The sequence below is a fragment of the Castor canadensis genome, chromosome 6 (genome assembly GCF_047511655.1).
Source record: "Castor canadensis chromosome 6, mCasCan1.hap1v2, whole genome shotgun sequence".
In the NCBI taxonomy this organism is placed as follows: domain Eukaryota; kingdom Metazoa; phylum Chordata; class Mammalia; order Rodentia; family Castoridae; genus Castor; species Castor canadensis.
The window spans coordinates 109,494,483-109,515,325 of record NC_133391.1 but is presented as its reverse complement, the minus strand read 5'-3'; the positions used below and the strand labels follow the sequence as shown (position 1 = coordinate 109,515,325).

The 20,843-nt window shown below is 39.6% G+C and overlaps 1 protein-coding gene across 5 annotated transcripts in view; it reads left to right on the top strand.

The window, feature by feature from the left end:
* Window positions 1-8,534: 8,534 nt before the first annotated feature.
* The window catches only part of Vcan (versican), a 102,312-nt gene continuing 90,003 nt past the window's right edge, over window positions 8,535-20,843 (top strand). The window contains exons 1-2 of one of the 5 annotated variants that reach the window (XM_020167084.2): window positions 8,535-8,978; window positions 18,436-18,511. In XM_020167084.2, the coding sequence (XP_020022673.2) occupies window positions 18,442-18,511 (70 nt within the window). In that variant the 5' untranslated portion in view covers window positions 8,535-8,978; window positions 18,436-18,441. Of the gene's footprint in view, window positions 8,979-11,726; window positions 11,807-18,033; window positions 18,302-18,435; window positions 18,512-20,843 lie in introns of those variants that run through there. The other 4 variants (XM_074077151.1, XM_074077148.1, XM_074077150.1 and 1 more) reach the window with 4 other exon arrangements.

The following is a 20,843-nucleotide window of genomic DNA, read 5'->3' as shown; positions in this document are numbered from 1 at the left end:
ATGACAACAGAGATGAACCTGAAGGACAATAGGCTGAGTCAAATGGACCAGATGCAGGAAGACAAATACAGTGCCATCTCACTTACATGAGGAATCTAAAGTAGTTGAAGTCATAGAAGCAGAGAGTGGAACATAGTTACCAGGAGTCACAGGGTGAAAGGAATAAGATGTTGATCAAAGGGTCAAAGTTGCAGTTATTTGATGAGTAAGTTCTGGAGAGCCAATGAGCAGCATTGTGATGATACTTAATAAGTCTGTCTGAAATTTGCTAAGAGAATAGATCTTAAGCTTATGATATATTAAGTAGCTTGAGTATAGAAATCATTTCACAGCATGTATCAAAATATCATATATACCTTGAATACATAGAATTTTAATTTCTTAATTTCATCTTAACAGATATGAGAGAGAGAGAGAGAGAGAAGTTGAAAAAAGAGCAAAAGGCAGAGCTGCTCCCTCCCCAGTATATGTCTCTTTAGCCTCAAGCTAGAAGCTTTGGGAACACTTTAATTTGTATACGAGATTAGCATTTTGATCTATGTAAAGTCAGGCATTTATTAGTTAGAAGTATACAGATATTTATGAATTCTATCCAGTTTAAAGAGCCTTAATCTCAATGGGGAGGAAACATTTGACCCATCAGTTTGGTCAGAGATTGGAAAGAATGTAAATAATTTCTAGGTTTTTATCTTTTTTAACCTTGCTGAGTAGAATTTGCCAAATAATCTAATTTCAAGCAATCTAACATTTTATTCACTTTTGCTCTTTCGTGTTCTCCCCCTCATTTTTAAATGGTCATCCATTCATCTGTCTCCAGGTTAACACTATCCTCTCTTGAATACTTTGATTTGCCATATACACTTCAGTCTCTGTGTGTGTGTGTGTGTGTGTGTGTGTGTGTGTGTGTGTGTGTCACTGAGATTTGAACTCAGGGCCTTGCACTTGCTAGGTGAGCACTCTATCACTTGAGACATGCTCCCAGTCTTTTGTGCTTTAGGTTTTTTTCAGGTAGGGTCTCATGCTTTTGTCTGGTCTAGCCTCAGACTGTGATCCTCCTACCTCTGACTCCCAAGAAGCTGGGATTAGAGGCTCAGCATGTTTTTTGTTTTTTTTTCCTGGACTGGCCTCAAACCATAATCCTTCTATCTGAATCTCCCAAGTACCTAGAATTGAAGGAGTGATGGCGCATGCCTTCAGTTTTGATGAGGCATCTCTGGGTTTTTCAGGAAATAGGTCCCAATTATAATTACGTATCTGGCTTGTTCTCCAGGTTCATGTATTCTTGAAACCTGTTTTTCTACTTCTTCTTTCCCTCCAAAAATGTAATTATCTTTGCCATGGTGCATAGGGTTTTTTCCTTATTTTATCTACAGTCTAATGTGCCAGTCTATTTTTATGACTTGTGGCAAACTGCTCTTCTCAGTCTCAGAATACAGTCTCCAAGATATAAAACCATGGGGGAGCCTACTGGTTAGAATATATGTGAGGAGGGCAGAAGTAGCAATTCTATTCCTTAAGATCCACTTAGGAAAATGCAAACACTATTCAACTTGAGTTGCCAGAAATTTTTCTCCTTTATCTATAAGGGGAAAAGTGCTTTCCTGGCTGATGGAGCAAGACGCGGGTGGAGCCAGGGCTGCTGCTGGTGGTGGCACATGGTGAGCACAGGTAATGAAAACAGAGAGAGCTGGGCAGGGCTGCATCTTGTATGCCTTCTATACTTTGGGTCTCTGCCTTCCTTGTTTTTTCAGAGGTTCTCATGCATTGGTCTCCTATCTTCCTTGAAGTCTCTCTATCATTGCTGTTCCCACCTCCTAAGCCTCTGCAGAACACACTGTTCTCTGGGGAATTCATAGAGGTATTTACTAATGGGGGAAAAAAAGAAGGGATAAAAAGAAAAAGGAGAGAGTGAATAAGAAGAATAAAATGACTACTTCCTCCACCCTGCCTACCATTTTTTCCTTTGATCATTTAAACTTGGACTTGCACCCTGGCATCCCTCAGACGGGCGTCAGCCCAAGATTTAGTTTTGTTTGGTCTGCTTAACATTTTAAGATCTAGAAGTACTGGACAAAGAGCCCCATATTGCAATTAGCTGGAACTAAGCAGCAATGATCTTGCTAGTTTAACACACTCCTTGCTGCTCTCTGTTATTTACTTCTCTCACTACTTTATTCTATAATGTTACTCTTGTGGTCTCAGCAAGGCATTGGGGTGTGCAGTTTTTCTCAAGACAGAGAGTAAGTTTTATTGCAATTGCCATCTCTCTGATGAACTTCTGGGTGCACAGAATATTCTCAATAGATGTAGCCAGGTCATATCTACTAATATATATGTATATATATCTATGTCTATTATATCTATCTATCGACCTAGAGTAGGAAAGAGCAAAGGTGGGTAATTTTATATAGATAGATATTGAGAGAGAGAGAGAGAGAGAGAGAGAGAGAGAGAGAGAGAGAGAGAGAGAGAGAGAGAGAGAGAGAGAATATCTATGAAGGACCATGGACCTATACTAAGGAAGTATTATATATAGTATAAACATAGCATAAAAAGACCCCAATGTGAAAATTTTCTTTCTGGTTCTTCTTGGGAGTTAAGAGTCAAACTAGGTTTTGGAGGGAGAAAAAGAGAGACTCAGGCTAGAGATTAGCAGGAGGGATGATTCTAGTATGGGGAAAGATGACCTTGGCTGAGAGGAAAGCAGCTGATGGAAGGATTTGCATTCCTTCCCCAAATCCTACGTGCTGCTACCTCATGTTACTGCATCCAAAGTAGGAAAGCCCTTTCTGTCTGTCCTGCAACCTTAATTCCTGCTTTTGTAGTGATGAGAATATTGGGAATTACAGAAAATGTAACTCATACTCTACCCACATCCCCTAACCTTTTCATTTATGCGTTTCAGCCTTGGGCTTTCCCTGGTCCCTATACCACCGTGTGGAAATAAACCAGAACCCAGTTTGTTTGTGTATCTGCAAAAGTGCCAGAGGATTAACACCCTCAGGAGAAGCTTTTAACCAACAAGTGCATAAATGTGTGAGCTTCCTTGCCCCTCATATGTAGCACTTCTGTGGTACATGCTCCATATTTGTCATCATTCCAAGTGGGAATGAGCTGCTGTCACCTGTGGTGCAACCTGCTTGAAATATTCCCTTCCCTCACTTCCTTCCCTTCCTACCTCATTATAGATGTTTGGTGACCTCACCTCCCAAACAAACTACTTGCACTTGAATTCTCATCCCAGAAGTTGTTGCCGTGGGAATCCAAACCCGGATGGACAATTTATGAGATGATGCAAGAAGGAGATAGCCACAGGTAGCTGCTACCAGAAAGAAAAGGAAAAAGAAATTCCCTAAAGAGTTTTGGAAATGGAGGGTGAGAAGATGCATTGCACATTCTCAACTGTGTTTTCTTTTGAAGGAATCTTTAAGTTGACTGTTATTTTTTAAATCACATTATTTTAACTTCAGAATAACTCAGAAAAAAAGAAGAAATTATAGCAATTGTTCTTTTCTCTTGCTTTTAAATACTTACATTTGATCCCTGTGTCCAGCAGAGACCCTTAGAGTGATCAGTTCCAGAAATTTCTTTTCTTGTTAGATGATATTTAATTCTTTCCTTCCCTCATTCACCTTTTTTTTTTCCCACAAAGTATGATGATTTGATTTATCAACTCTGGAAGACATTCAGAAACTTAAATGAACCTCGTGTGTATATCATTTAAGCCACTGCTATTAATATGAGGTAAAGAGAAATATGGTTTCTTCATATGCAATAAAGGAAATGCCTGGGATCCTATGTTGGTAGAATGCATGTATGAAAGAGACTTTCCAGTAAAGGAGATAGGTGTGTTGAGCTATCATTCTCCTCTGTTCAATTTGTAGCCAATGGGATGTTTTTTAAAAGATGCCTGACTAAACCAACTAATGAAAGCAAGAAAACTATGTATTTTTCCTTTAAGTTCATTAGTCATCAGGCAGAAAAGTTATAACCTTGGCTATGTTCATGATTTTTTTTTTACAGAGATTATAACCTCCTTGAGAATGAGAAGCAATTCTTACCTTTTAAAAAAATACCTAAATGCCTAATATGTAAAACAGTAGTCATAATCCATGTTGGATTTTTTTGTTGAGTTGAGCAAATAAAAGAGACACGAATAGCAGGCTGTGATGAGTATTTGCTGAGTCTTATACACACTCTTCTATTCATTTGAATCCTCATACCAAATATTTGATTTCAATTGATTTGTAGGGCTAAAATGTGATTACTCATATTTCAGGACAACAGAGTAGGGTCTCTAGCATTTAACTAGTCCTGGATTTCTTTTAACTGGTAGAATAAAAATGGAATCCCTTCTTGTTACTTCTGCACCTATACTGGTGTTCTCCAGTCTTCTCACTGTGTGGCAGTTTCTTTGTTTCTTGTCCTGCCTCCTGCATTTGCTTACCACGGAGAAACTAATGGTGCCTTTTTGTGCTATCAGTGCAGCAGTTTTCATTAAGCTTCTTGTCTCTGGGTCCCATTGTAGTCTAATTAAAGAAATGGGGACTGGGAGCCACAGAAAATGAACTGCAACTGCAGAAGTCTGGCCTCTTCAGAAAACCTCTGCGTTGTTTCCTTTCCTGCCTCATGGATTCTAAGATCTCTACCGCTTCCTTGTGTTCAGAAACCAGACTCTTCCGTTCTTCTTGGTTCAGTCAGAAAAATGCTTTCTTAAAAAAAAAAAAAAAACAGTGACCTATATTTTTTAGACTCTGGGGAAAGAAGGAAAAGAGTTTGAGAAAGTAAGTAAGGAGGGGAATAAGACTGATGCTATCCTTGATTTGATTCAGTGGACTGCTTTCTTTATGCCTTGGTCTTTTTCTTTGTAAAAATGATAGCATTTTTGATGCTCTGCTCCAGGCAGCCTCCCCAGGCAAATGCAGATGTGCTGAGCCATTTGGCTGCACTGTAGACCGACTCAGAAAGACTCTCTTCTCCCTAATGAAGTCATCTCCTTTCTCAGCAGCCCAGCCTCTCCCATCACTCCTCGTTGGGACTTGGCTTTGGCTTGCATAGTTCCACCATGATGTAGATGGGCTTCCAGTTAAGTTCTGGAGAAATCTACCCAACCACGTACAGGGCATTTACAGGAAAGAAGAAAACTCTTTTACCGAAAGAAATATTTTACTGCAACATTTTGATTTAGGGTTTGGGGAGACAGATGCTCAGTATTCGATTTCAGAGAAAGCTCTAAATTTTCATGGCTTTTTAGGTATATGTGTCTGTGTTTAAGTTGTCTAAGTAGTTTATTTACTTCAGGTTAAAGTGCAAGGAGATTGTCACTATCACTTTGCCTTTTGCAGGGTTCCTTTTTATTTTTTAAAGGAGGCAATAAAGACCTTATATTACTCCTCATTTCCTACAAAACCAGAGCATTTAAAGTGTTGGTTAGATGTCCACTCCTAATGTGTAGTTTTTATTTTTTTAATTTATGACATAATCTTAAAAGTTGACTTCCTTTTTCTAGGATTTTTGAAAGTCAGTTAAGGTGCACTTACAATCTATAGCATTCTTTCACAATCCAGAGACCATACTTTGTTTGGTTGTGCCTTAGGATCAGTCAGATCAATAAACTGAAATATGAACTCTTTGTTTTCTGAATTTGAATAGGACTGGGATCTTGTCATCCCTAGTCTAGCAACAGATACTGCCATGTCTAAGAACACTTCACTTGATCAACAAAAAAGAGAAGACTGAAATGTGATCCTAAAGGTCCTCAGAAGGAGGTTGAAATGAAGATAATGAAATTCCCTGGAGACCTACCTGCCATCTACACCTTTCTTCTTCAAGTCATTGGCTGCCTGCCCCTGAGGCTCAGCCAAGTTCCTAAAGACAAGATCAAGGAAAGGAAGCAAAGCACGTTGCTTCTGGCTTTTGGTTTCCTGTAGACACCAGCACTATGAATGAACATCTTGCTTTATCTTTACCTGGGATCTTGGAGTTTACATGCACAACATTTGCAGTACAAGCACATGATTTCAAGGGAGACTCACAGAATGAGATTCTAAGCACCATATGGTTTAGACCTGAGTTAATGGACATGTAAATATAGTTTTGGCAATAAAATGCAAAAATATTTCCCACTCAAAAACTTCTGCTAGTTTTGTCATACATTGCAGAATCAGAAATACCTGCTTTCTTATTCTCTTTGCAGGAAAAAGAAAAACCCCTCAAAAGCACTTCCCTAGATGCAGCTATATCCTGAATAAATCTCATATGATTTTCTTTTCTCCTTTAGTTCTTTCTTTATTATAGAGAACTAAAGGGAGAAATCTGTCTAGTGAAAGAAAGCAAATATTGAAGTACTCTTTTATTTTACTTATATAACAGCCCAAAGAAAAGCTTAATTATATAAATAATAGTGCTACAAACCAAAGAACAGGCAAGGCATGTGGTATGAAGCTTGTTCAACATTGTCCATATTCTGACTAGTTGAGATAGCCTAAGAAAGTACTTCTGCCCTGGTCTGGGATTGGAATGTCTGGATGGTATAGGAACTATAAATGTTGAAGAACTAGAGAAACACATTTGACAAGATGAAACATCTCAGGATGTAAGGAGCACCTGACCCACACCTTTCTATAAAGTACCATCATGTACAGATGGTATTATTTATAGTGAATATTCACTATTACCATTTCCTTGAAATGGCATTAACTTATTCTTAGTTGTTTCTGCTCTAGTTCTCCTTCGTAGAATTGCTTTGTAAGGTAACAGATGATTAGTTTACAGTCTGGCAGCTGTCACAAAGCAGCATTGGGCAAGTCACTTAAACTCTGTGAAACTCAAATTAGGTTTACACAAACTTAAGAATGAGAATAATGGTAGATATCTGAAGTTTTTAGAGAAATATCTATCCTAATGCCTGGATTATAAATTTCAATGAAAATTCATTTTGCTTCATTTCCCTCCTCTGAAGTCATCTTGAGTCAAGAACTGAGTTCTGGTATAATCTCTGTTGTTAATTGTGTGACTTTGGGAAAGTCATTTTCTGTACCTTAATTTGCAGAATGTTGAAGTCTGATTCTGTAAGTGTATAGGTCTGTTATTCTAAACCTTTAATGGGATGAAATTTCAATTTTAGGAATGCAAGTGCAACCATTGTGCCAAGGATAAATAATTCACTGCAAAAAACCCTGATTTCCCAATGATGCATATGGACATGCTCACTGTAGTGAGCCAATAATGCTGTAGTGACCTGATAAGTAAAAAAGAAATAAAACTGCACATTTTAAGAGAGAAATTGTCCTGCTAAACTTTCCACCTGCTTATCATTTAAAATCTATGTTCATGCTGAATGCATACAACTTAGAAAAGAAATGTACAGGAGTCCTTATTAATATGTGAGTTTTGACTCTCAGCTTTCAGCATGACTTTCTGAAGTTGTGTATCAGATGTAGTATTCTAAGTAGAACCCTCAGAGAGAATTACAAGTATTTCCATATTTATAAGAAAGAAAACTTCGTCATTCTTCTAGTATGCCCATGTTACACTGGCATGTAACTTGGACTTATTTTGCTCCCATTGTAGAAAATCATACTTAACTTCAAAGAAAAGGAAATCCAAAGTCCCTCTTCTCAAAGGGGTAGAAATCCTTTGTGTCAACTGGTTGACCCTTTGCTCCCTAGGGTCCTATTGGAAATCTTTTGTAGCACAATGAAGGGTATTCTTCCATGTGTTGATGTTGTTTACATAGTGGTGTGGGCCTAAGTGAAAAAAAAATTGTAGAGACATTTGAAAGATTATGGTTCCAATTCCTGACAACACGGAAGGTGACTGATACATCCAAGAAGTCTCTGTTACTCAGAAAAATTAACAAATATTCTATTACAAGGGACACTGAAAGACAGAGGGAAAGGAAGAAGGAAGAAAGCAGAGTCTAGATTTACTTGGAGAGATGAGGACTTGCGGGGCAGGCGAAAAGGATTCTTTTTGAATCCAACAAGGGATTTGCCTGGGGGAATTTCCTGTCCAGCCCTTTATTACCAGGGTCTTTGTGTATTGCGCGATGCCTGCGGGCTCCCCATTGGGCAGCTACTTGGGGAGGGCAGTGGCAATGCTTACACTTTTCCTCTACGGCTCAGAAGGATCTCCTTTTCTCAGTGTCTCTTTCAGGTTGGCAGGAGCCTTGAGCCTGACACTTCTTTAGATGGGACAGACAAGCTCTGTGGGCCCATAAAAGCTCTATCGCCAAGTTCTTTGCTGATTTTACAGTTTCGTTTGTTCTTAAGAACTGACCATACTCAATTGTTTCGTGCTTCCTGCCCCACAAGAGCCTGGGGGCTCCTTCCCCCTAATTCAGAACTGGCAGTACTGGGGGCGGGGAAGTGGGGGTGGGGAGGCAGTGGTTTCGTTGAGCAAGGCGAGATGTTACAGAGTGAATTGCTGAATGGGGAGTGCTGTTGTCCCTAAGCCTATTGGTACTTCTTGTCAGGAAGAAACGCTGAGAGGTGGGAGTGCCTGGGGAGGAAGGCAGGCGGTCCCTACCGCAGGCGTGGGGAGCCTTTCCCCCTCCGCCTGCTTTCCTAGCCTGGGCTCTTAGGAGTGGCTGAAGCTGTAGAGCGCTTCTGGAGCCTGTGAATGAACCCTCCTCCTCTCCCTCCTCCTTCTCCTCGTGGAGTCTCCTCCTCGGCGCTGACGGTAGAGTGATATAATGATGATGGGTGTCACAACCCGCATTTGAACTTGCAGGCGAGCTGCCCCGAGCCTTTCTGGGGAAGAACTCAAGGCGCGCGGGTGCAACAGCCGCGAACAGTAGGTGCTGTGGACAGGAGCTGGGACCACATCCTCTCCCATCCTCCAGCACCGTCCCGCACCCTCCGCACCCTTTCCCAGGCCACCGTGCTTCCTATGCGACCTGCCTGGGCAACGTGGAGCCCACTCTCACAGCACTGCGGTGATTTTTTCCCCTAAACTGCAATAAGCTGCCTTTCAAGGTAATCACGTTTCTTTTGTTCCCCCTTTAAAAGAAGAAAAGAAAAAAAAAAACTTATTGGGGGGGAGAACCCCGCGAGCTTAGAAAAAAAGCTACATTGCAATTGGTAGCGGGGCTTTAATTAAGGCAGAGAAATAGCTCGAAGGCGAAGTCAAGAAAATGTGAGCAGCTAAAAAAAAAAAATACAGGTAACTTTCAGGAAGGCTTTTGGAGAGAGAAAAACAGGTTCCTTGGTGCTGAAAAAAAATCCAGACAAAAGAAGCTCGGGGTAGGGTGGAGGAAGAAGGATTAAGAGAATTGGGGGGAAGGGGTTTGTAGAAAAATCTTAGAAAAGTCCTGGTATCCTAAACTAAAAGAAGGGGAGGCACTCCTTGTACCTTGATTTTTGTTGTTGTTGTTAATCTGCTTAACGCAAAAGTTTGAATGGGGACTCCGGAGACCTGTCCACAATACAAGTCCCCGAAGCCACCTTGGTGCAGGCCACCTGGTTTCCTGGCCCCTGGTGTGTGGTCATTGCCTGGCGTTCCTGGAAAGCCACTCCTGGGCAGCTCCTGACAGTGCAGCTGGGTTCCCCAGCAGCCTGGGGCCTGAGCGAACGTGACCCCCTCCGCCCGTAGGCATCGTGGGAAGAGATCGGGCAGCCGAGGGGCGCAGGGCTCCGGGCTGCGTTTCTTTCACAACCTGGGGGCTGTCACAGCTCTCTCCCGGTGCCTCTGGGTTCTTTTGTCCTGCGTTCTGTGCGCCGGGGCCCGCAGGGAAGGCGCAGGGGATGGGGGTGGGGTCGTTGGAGCTCCGGGGAGATGTGAGAGGCGCCTGGGCGGGAAAGCTTGCCCTGAACTCGCAGAGATGTGGAATTTTGTTTGTTTTCTCACCCTGAAAAAACGAAATGGGGCTATCCCTCTCATCTCAACAAGCAAACCAGCGCCCAGGACGCTCTGTAGACAAAGGTGGCTCAGGCACCCGAATTAGGAACCAATGGGTCCAGCCCTCTCGCCAGCATTACAGCAGTCCTCGGCTTCCTTCCCTATCCCTACCAGCCCCCAGTTCCCGGGTCTAGTTGAGCAACTTTACTGGCGGGTCTTCTAGTGGTTGCAGAGAGCGTGTGCGGGGAGTCCCGGGGCACGCCCTCGGCTGGAGCGTCCCACAGCCCTGCAGAAGCGTGAGGGCTGCAGAGCGACTTCCCTGGTGCGTGTGCAAGCGGCATCCGGGTTGTCCCGGCTCGGTCTCAGTGTCACTGGGTGTGGAGCGGTCAGGGTGTTTGATAGCGGACAGCGGGATAGGAAAAGAGTGTCATAGTCTAAACTATTTGCTCTCGAATCCAGATGCGCCTCGGCAAGTCTTGCATGTCCCCTGGAGGTTCTGGGGGAAGGGGAAGTCTCCAGGACGCCTGGAGAGCCGTATCACTCGCAGTAGAAAGTCTAACTATCTGTGTCCAGCGTCTCATCTTTGTGTCTCCCTCTCTGTCTCCATCTTCTCTGCTTCCCTTCCCTTCTCCCAGTCTCTGCTCTATCTGCTTCTGCGTCCCCTCCCCCATGGCTGACAAATGAATGGCTAGTGTGAAATGCCTGCCCTCTGTGTCCGTGGAGGCAGGCGAGGAGGGAGGGGCAAGGGAGGCGGTGCGCTCCTGTAGATGGGTCTCCAGTTCAGACTCGCAGTGCCCTGATGTCTAGGAAATAGGGAGTTTTGTGGCGGGAGTGGGCTCCCCCTGATGGAGAAATCAGCACTAGTGGAAGAAAAGAAGCCCCCTAGGCAAGTCAACCACTTTAACAACCTTATCCTCAAGGTTGTGAAAGGCTCTCGTTTCCCCATTCGGTCGTTAGTTTTCCGATTCAGAATCTGAGACGTAAATCTAGGGATTTGGAGGACGTGAAAAAAAGGGAATTTTGTCTTTCCAAGTGCGACAGCCCGGGCAAATCGCCTGGGCTGCCAGCGGCGCTTTGGGTGGAGCCTGCAGCGGGGTGAACTAACACACGACAAGGGTAGGTGTAGGTTTGGGGGTTCTTGACGCGCAATTTGTGAATATTAAAGCAAAGTATCCAAAATGCCTACTTTTACTAATTTTTCAAGGTCCATGATCAATTGAACCCAATGCTAGGGCCCCACCCCAGGACCACGCAAAAGAAGAGCCCTTAGTTCAAAACTTAAACTTTCTCAACTTCAGGACATAATGTTGCACGTGGAAATTGTGGAGAAAGCCTGGCTTCGGGAGGAAAAATAAAGGAAAGAGAAGTATAGGAAAGAAAAGGGGACAATGGACGGAAGGCGAAAAAGAAAGGAGAAGAGATGGGGCAGGGGCATGCGAACAGCCGGGGACCGGAAGGGCTCGCTTCAAGATTTTGGTCTGAATTTCGGGTCTGGGTTGAAGACACTTTTACATTCAAAGCGTAACAAATGCATTTGGAGCGGCGTGCAGGGATAGGAGGATGGGAACTAGATGAGCAGAGGTGGTCCAACTCCGCCTACAGGACCTGGGCTCCGGGTTGCCCTTGCTCGCTCAGCCCCGGCCGGGGAGGAACTGCGCCCGGCACTCCCCTCGGGGTTCGCCAGCCGCCACGTGGGCTGAAGCTTCAGCTCCCGGCCCGAGACGGGTGTGACTTCCTGGGCTCCGAGACAGTTGCACAGCTGCACAGCTGCACAGCTGCACAGGCGGTCAGCTCAGCCTGGGTCCCCAGCGGCAGCAGCCAATGGGGGCGGGGCGGGGCGGGGCCGGGGAAGGCGGGGCCCTGGCTTAGAGAAGCCAGGGGACCGCGGGCCCTGCGCTCTGGGTTGGCTGCAGCTGGAGCGGTCCCAACTTCTATCCAGATGGCGCTAAACGCTCTTATTAAAAAGGTTTAAGATTTTTTTTTCTTCCTTTTTGGTAGTGGTAGGAGAGGTACATAGGTTTTGCCTTGAGAGCAGGAGAAGATAAACATTTCCTGCAAGTAAACTCTTTTTTGGCATGAAAATGAGACAGGTTTGTCCTGTGCTCCATGTATGAGTTTTAAAATATATACAAGTCTATCTAAAGATCATTTTTAGTTGGTTACAAGACTAATGACTTTTCAGACTGTTGTAGAGCTCCTCTATAATGGCAAAAGATTTTTTTGGACAGGACTGATAGATTGCAAAAGAACAAGCCTTAAAAGGTTGCTGGTGTAACTTTGAGGTGTATCAGTCAGGAGCCTTCCAGTGGGTTGAACCCTTAATAGGTGCTCAGTGCAAATTTAATGAAATTATTGATTCAGAGACCTGGGAGAACATGGTGCAGGCTAGATGCTGTTTCTTAGAGCCGTATTTCCAATTCTCCTAGTTCTATTTTGGAAGGACTGGGTTTATTTCTTCTATCACTTGAAATTCTATTGCCAATTGGTGTACTTTCCCTCCCTTTTCCTTCTAAGAGCTGTGGCCTAAATTGTGTTAAGTACTGCTTGGTAATTGTGCCAAGCCCATTGTGAGAATATTCATATAAATTCCTAATAGTACATTGTGAGTTTAATACAAAAAATAGGAAAGCAGCAATGGGAGTAACAGTTGTCTGAGATACTAGGAACTGTCCTAGTTCGGGGAATATGTAACTTGGAAATGTAAGTGCAAGGTATCAAGGAAAAGGTCTAACGACTCTGAATTCTAGTCCTGAGCTCTAAGTAAAACAAGGAATACTTTATAATTGCGTATGCCTGTCACCACTAATGCTGCAAAGGGTTCCAATAGATTGCAAAGTAATTGAGCAATTACTTCCTCCAGTAGGAAGTCCACTGTCCTTAATCTTCTTGTGGGTGGTGGAAAGAAGGATGAGATTCAAGACTATCAGATAGAATTTATGTAAGAGTTCAAAGTTTTGTTTTTCCTAGTAGGTTAAAAAAACTTTTAGGAGTTTTTCTGAGTTGTATTTTCTTCTTTTAAAACTGAAATTTGAAAAGGCTTTCTCTTTTTCTTAGTTTTTGCCAATTGGAGGGAGGTATCTCTGATACCAGTATCAGTACACTAGTAAATTGATTTTTGGAAAGGATCTGCAAAGCTAACTCAAAGCTGAATATGATTAATTTGAAAGACACCTTCATTGTTCTGTCTTTTCTTACATTCCTACCCTTAAACACTCTGTGGTTAATGATTGGTCACTAATTTAGCATCAGGACCTTTAAAAGCACAAAGATCAACTAACTGTCTCCCACATTCAGAACTAAGCTCTCCTTTCCTGGTGGAGTTTAAACACTTTTGTTGACTTTATTCATGGACATCAATAGACACTACATTTAAAATGGGATATTTTAAATATTTAAAATGGGATATTGCTCTGTGAAGGAGTAGAACTTCTCAAGACACATGGTTCTTTTGAGGAAAAAAATGAGACTGTAGTAGAGTATTTTTTCACCACCCACCTAGAAAAATCAGTTAGGACAGACACTCATTGTTAGGGGTTACTTGCTCTTGTCTGAAAAAATATACTGATTGTTGCATAGGTTTGTATTTTACTAGAAAACACAAAGCCTGTGCTTGCTCTGATTTGGAATCAGAACAAGGGCTGCAGAGATAAATGTGTTGTCCAAGCAAGCTCTAATTGAATTAGTGGATTTTTGATAGTTTTTTGTACCTAGATTTGATAAATCATACATACATTTACGTATATATACATGTATATATATGTATACATACATGTATATAGATACATATATATGTATAAATATACCCTCTGATTATATCACCTATAAAAGGGTACAAATGTAAACCTACATCTAAATTTACATTTTAAGAATTTTTAAAATACTAAACACACATAGAATGTGTAATAAATTATTATTTTTACAATTAGATTACTGATTTAATGTTACAGGAAGTACAGTGGAATAAGCACTAGATTTATAATCAGAAAGTTTGAGTTGGATTCTCCAGTGGGGAGAACCACGTTAAGACAGAACTTCTGGATCTTTAGTGTCATAATCTACTAAATGAATGTAGTTGTAAAGATCAAATATCTATGAAGTCTTTGAAAATGGAAAAACTATATAAATAAGGGGATGTTAATAGATGTTGCTTATGGAATTTATATTGACCTAATTCTATAGTCTTAATAATAACAGCATTCCCAAACTGTATTTCCCACTGAACATATAAAATGAGTCTGAGAGAGACACATTCTTTTAAAAAATAGTTTCAGTGATCAGATGACAAAGTTCAGAAATAGACTCAAATGACATTGTCATTCAGTGGAAAAGAAAGGTTATTCAATAAACAATTTGGAGACAAACTACTGGTCAATTCACAATGAGAATCAATATCTTATTTCTCATCTTAAACAAAATTTAAGATGACTCAATTATGAAATATAGGGAATGATATTTGTTAAATAACTAGAAAAAGTCACTAGAGGAAACCATGAGATTTGAAAAATAAACTAGGTAGGAGGAAAAACCTAGTCTAAGCAAACATAAACCCAGAAACCAAGTCTGAGTAAATAAGAATTACTTTATCTACACAACGCATTTGGAACACATGAGAGACAAAGGGATAATAACTCCTGCTACACTAAGAACTTTTAGGAATAATTTTTAACAAGACCATATCTATGTTAAAAATGGGAAAAAGTCACATTCTGGTAAGTGTCACGGATAAATATAAATGCTTTTTAATCATATGAAAATTTGTCTGCTTCATTCATTGTTAAAGAAATAGTAATTAAAATACCAGTGACACACTATGATTTTTCATCAATCAGAACAGTAAAGAAAAAGTTTGAGAAGCATTTGTGATAACTGAGTTGTAGAGAAACTCACTATCTCTCATAAACTACTATGGGAATGTAAGCAAGTTCATTTTCTTTAGAAAATAATTTAGTAATCAAAGTTTTTGATTCACCATCAAAAACATTTTTAAAATGCATGTATCCTTTGACCCAGCAATTCTGTTTTTAGACAGTGTCATGTAGCTATAGGTACAAATGTCACTCAAGAGAAATGGACAAGGATTTCCTTTGTGACCTTGTTTTTTTATGGAAAAAAATCCTAATGGTTTGCCACAGGGAACCTTTAAGTAAATAAATAAATAAAAATTTATTACTTAGGTAAGCAAATAAATAAAAACCAGGTAAATAAAAGTTGCTACTACATCAAACTAACGGAAAACTGCTGTAGCTAAAAATAACAGAAAACTTGTATTTTATGATTGGGAACATGTATTTTAAATTACAAAAGTAATGGACAAAACTGTGTTTAAAATATGCATCTAATTATGTAACAATGAGTATATATCCATTTAACAAAGTGAGCAAATATTTAATATATACTAAAAAATGAGTGTATATTCATTAGTCCTAGGCATTGTGGACATAGGAATGAAGAAAACACTAAAGATGATTTTTTTAGAGTTTCTATTACATGGTGCGAAGAAAAGAAATTCCCAAACACATTTGCAAAGTGGTGGTGATATGTGCTATAGTGGAAATACAGAACAAGAAAGATAGAATAATAAGACAAGTGACTAGCAGGCAGAGAACAAAGCAATGCTAAGTGTTGTTACATTGAAAAATGTATTTAAGCCCAGGTTCAGGAATCCAGTTCCAAGGCAGTGACAAATTCACATAGTACTATTACTACTGTGAAGTAAATTCATGAAATTTCATGTCTAAAGCATGAGCTGTTTCTTTATTATAGGGATTCTTTCTGTGAGAAAGAACCAAGGAGTTATATAAGAAGATAGGCAATGCCTGTTGCATCCACTTTGTAACTGAGGTATCTTAGACAATTGGTTGTCTAGAGTAGAATAGTAGACAAAACCACTGTGTCCATGTCCTTAAGCCACTCGTTGCTCATCTTGGCTTCCCTAAGATTGTTAGAGAATACTAAATATCTATTTAATAGAACGTTGACTCTTTCTCTGAGGCAGACCATCTCTGGTGTGAACTTCCACTCTGTAGACATTATTTCTCATGGTTGAGTGCTGTTGACCTTGTCTCTGTGTCCCCTAGGTAACTAAACAGTTTCAATCAGCTGTACTTTGATTGTTTGATGTTGTTTTCCTCTTCTCATTGACTTTACTGAAGTAGAAGGTTAAATATAGGCACTGGCTCTTGTATCTCCCCTGTCTTTCCATGTACACAGGCTTGTTATCACTAACAGATGGTGCTTACAAGATAGACACTGAAGAGCAGAAGACTGGAAATGGGGGTTGGAGTGGTGCTAAAAACATATTACATAGCAGTAAGTTATAAGATAATTTATCACAAGCATGAGGTTGTACACTGATATTATTGTGGTTGTAATTTAATTAGAATACCTCTAGAAATCCCGAATTCATAATATTAATAAGTATTGAGGACTAAATACACTGTGTATCAATGAGCTATTTTTATGTCCATTGTTATATCAGTTCTCATCATCATTTCAACAGTAGGTACTAATTTTTACTCTTTAATGACTACAGAAAATGATGTTTAGAGAGACATGTTAACTTAAAATCTGAGAGTGCAAGTGGAAGAGGCAGAACTTGAATGCAGGGCTGTTTGACAGTGCAGTCCAGACTTTAAAAATTCAGCTATGTTTCCTGAAGGAAAGAGGAAAGAAAAGAGAGTACTTTTTTACTTGAAAGAAAGTGGGAAATTATTATATTTAGAAGTATAATTAAAGAAAGATTTGTGATGTGGATTCAGTTTATACTTGTGGATTGCATTATCTTTAATAGGGTTTTATAATACAACCTAAATTTTCATCTTGGCTGTGAATTTGGTATGTTTATTTTTTCTAAGCTGGTCCAAAACATAAACTCATAAATAATACCACCTTGCTTTGGTATCTTATGCAAATCCAGAAATGTAAAAACTTTATGGCATTTCCCAGTTAGTATTTAGCTAAGTCTGTATTAGCATATCATAATTACTATTTGATAAATAACAAACTTAATCATCAAGGTTAATTTAGGATTATCCAATATGTCCTTTTCATTGTGAATTATCAATAGACCTATAGATGGAAAATATGCAAGTTTTAAAAATGCTGTTTATGAGATATATAGAATTATACAATTTTATAATTTTGTTTTAAAGAGGTTCTAACACTTATTTGAGGACATAAAATCAAATACAGAATTATATTAAGGAAAAAGAAATAGCTTTCATAAATTACAAAATTGAACTTTGGAGAACAAGTTGAACTTCTATTCTTACAACATTTACTTCTTTTCCATTTAGGTTTCCTAGATAGCAAAGAATTTAGCTGTTTTTTAAGGAAGTTAAAAGTATTCATAATTGCTACTAGAATATTTGGCCAAATTTCTTCATCTGTAAATGACAAGAAGCCCTGATGAAACAATAAAATCTGCTTTACATTTAATATGACAGAAACCTGAGATAGTCAACTTGTAAAGAGAAAAGGTTTACTTTGGCTCAGTTTTGGAGTACATGAGTGATGGGCCTTGTTGTTTTGGGGCATCAGTACATCATATTTGTGACCATGTGCTAGAGCAAGGCAGCCTGAAAAAAAAAGGGAAGAGACCAACATCTTACCATCCTCTTCAAGGGCACACCCCCAATGACCTAAGACCCGCCTCCCACCTCTAAAAGGTTCTTCCACCTTCCAATAGTGCCAAAATGAAGACCAAGTCCTTAAGACATGGTGTGTGTGTGTGGAGGGGGGAGACATGACATTGGGGACATTTAAATCCAAACTATAGTACTCCCTAACACTGGTATCATCCTAATGAGTACAATGTCTAGAAATCCAAACAGAAAGGGACCAGGCTGAGACCTAGATGGTTAAATGTCTTTCCTAAAGTCACAAGACCAATTAATGGCAAAGCCAAGGTCAGTGATTCTTGACTTTCAGTGCATGATATGTTCTTTCATTATTTACCCTTGAGACATTAGAACTGATGAAAGTGCTTTAAAACTAATGGCAAGTACAGGTCACTTTTGTAATTAACAGCTCCTTATAATACATTTATTTTGTTTGTTCAGCCAGCTAGAAACTCAACGAGTTTGTGCTTTAAAAAGCTTTCTGGAGGTCCTTGTTCTCTATTTTAATATCATGTGCCTTAGCCAGCAATGGGTTCCTTCTCACCTCACATTTGATGCAAATTTCTTACTTTCAGTGCTTCATTTTCATCATCTTCTCTTTCTCTAATCATGATCAGCTCTGTATTTCTAAATAGACTTTGTGGTCATTTTTCTCTCTTTGTGCCAGCTCCTAGTCCTTAGTTAGGCTGTGGTCTCTATTGTTCTTCCCATGGCTTACTAGTTGTGGTTGTCACACATATCTACAACGTTATGTCCCCAAATTGGGTTCTGGAATTATTTTGCTAGCTACTGCCTTGAGTGAGATTCAATCTAATATTAGGGTGTTGAGATAACTTCTTATTGTAAGTCTCTTCTTGTTTTTATAGCCCAAAAAGAGCTACTTCTTTTACAACATACAATGCACAAATAACATGTGATTTATGGACTGCCACCAGCCTAAATGCTTATGTTTTACTTTGCTTTTCTTTATTTCTAGAACAAGATGTTGATAAATGTAAAAAACATCTTTTGGCTGTGCTCAACCTTAATAGTAACACATGCACTACATAAAGGTGAGTATGGTAACAATTTATTGCTAGCTGAAATAACAATTTAAGTATTGGGGATGGATGGAATGGTAACATGAAATCTCTGGAATAAAGGATCATCTTTTAAAATCTATTCAGTACTTAAAGTCTTTGTTAAAATATTATTTCACTAAAAGCAATGGATTTAAATAAACCAATCAGAAGAAAATAATGAGCAGAATACTAAAGTGGGCTTTCGGTAACTTCCTAGATTACTTTTTTTTTTTCTTTTTGAGACAGTCTCACTATGTAGTCCAGGTAGGCCTCAAACTTGATTCTGTAGCCTCCCGAATATTGAGATTGTAGTATGCATCACCATATCTGGCTCCCAGATTTACTTTTGAACTGTGCAAAAAGTTCATAAATGACAGTGGGCATATTCTAAAACTCTAATTTCTTCAACACTGCTTCTCAAAGACTTTCCTGTACAAAAAAGGATTATTAAACACTCAAAAGGCTAGAATTTGAAGAGTCAAGAAAAAAAAAAGAAGGCTGATAGCAAGTGTTTATAATTTAACGATAACCAGGAAGTTTGCCTGCACTGTTTTTCTTAGTTTTAAATTTTGCAGTGACCTAGTGAGGATTCTGTAATTCCAAGTTTATTATTTAGCATACTTAAAGAGACTTGGCACCAAGAACTTGAAGAAAGAGGCTATCCTGAGCTTCATTGATCTGCTTCTATCTAGTATATCTCCAGACAGTATAGACTCAGCTGCCATACTCATTTTAGGCTTTCTGAAATAATCTGCACATGCATAGTGATATTGTTTCTCTTACTCTCTACAGTTTAATTTGTTCTCCAAGAGACTCAAAGTTTAAATATTATTCCACCTATTCTTTTATCCAACCATCATTTCATCCATCCATCCATCCATCCATCTGTCCATCCATCCATTATGTCATCCATTCATCCATACTCCCAACCACATGCTCATTTTTTCTACCCTTTGACAATATGTTTTGAGTGCTGACTTTGTGCCATGTATTAATTTAGGTGTCCAGGGATGTACTAGTCAATGAAATTGTCCAAGCTCATTGAACTTAATCCTCATATGAGATGGAATAAATAAGTAAATAATTTAAGTATTTTTTGATAGTGGAATAAAAGGCCAACATCATAGAGAACAGCTGGTTTGGGGGATTTAGTAAGGCCTTTTTGAGAAAATAACATTTCAGTTGAAATGAGAATATAAAGGATAGCAAACTAACCAAGATTTGGCCTGACATTAGGAAGACATGTAGTATGTTTGAACAGCAGAAATGTCACTGTATTTGGAGAGTAATGACCAATGGGGAAGGTAGGGGATATTGACAGAAAGATAAGCAGAGACTAGCTCATATAAATAATAACAACATTTAACACTTGAACAGCACTCTGTGCAGAAGGATATAAAAATAAGCTATTTTAAGTGTTTAACATTAGCTCACTGAATCTTGTTACCCATATGTTATAAAGAGGAAAACTGAGGTTCTAAGAAGATAAGTTGCTTGCTCAAAGTTCTGCACCCAGTAAGTAGTAGAAAGAGGAGATGAACCATGGCAGTCCCTGGAGTGTGCACCCTTTAGCATTGTGTTAGATTTCTTATCTGTTTTGGGAAGAATACATTTTAGAAAAGACTAGATTTTATTCTAAGTGCAATAGGAAACACTGAAGAGTTTCAGTCTATGAAAGACATGAGTTGATAAATGTTTTTAAAATTCCATTTTTGCTATTCTGTGAAGATTGGATTACACAAGAAAAGAGTGACAGCAAGGGAATCATTTAGGAGATTCTGTGGCAGTCTGTGCATGCAATGGGTAGCTTGCATCAGGCAGTGACCATGGATGGAGAGAAGTGACTCAAATATGCAGAGATGGAGGATTCAGACCCACTAAACTACTGGATGAGATGGGTGAGGGCATGAGAGGCATCAAGGATAAGCTGATTACTGTGATGTTCCCACCTTCCCCTCCCTGTCTCTCCATTATCCTTTCTAGCCAATTAAAAAATCCTTCCTCTATTTTCCCATTGTCCTCTGTGCTATAACTATTGCAGTATATACCACTCTCTTGTGATAAGTTACTTCTTTTTCTTCCAAAGTGTACTGTGAACTGCAAGAAGGGTTATATTTTTTCTTGTAGCAGAAGGTCTGACAGTCCTTAAACATTTTATATGTTCACTGACTAAATTGAATGAAAGCCACAGTGAATGACCCAATTTGATATCAATGTCTAGGTTCCACCAGCTGTTAACAGCCCAAGAATTGTCTTCTTAAAAGTTTTCCAGAAGATGAAGAGCACAGTGAGGAAAGGACAATAATATCCAGTGAAGAGAGAG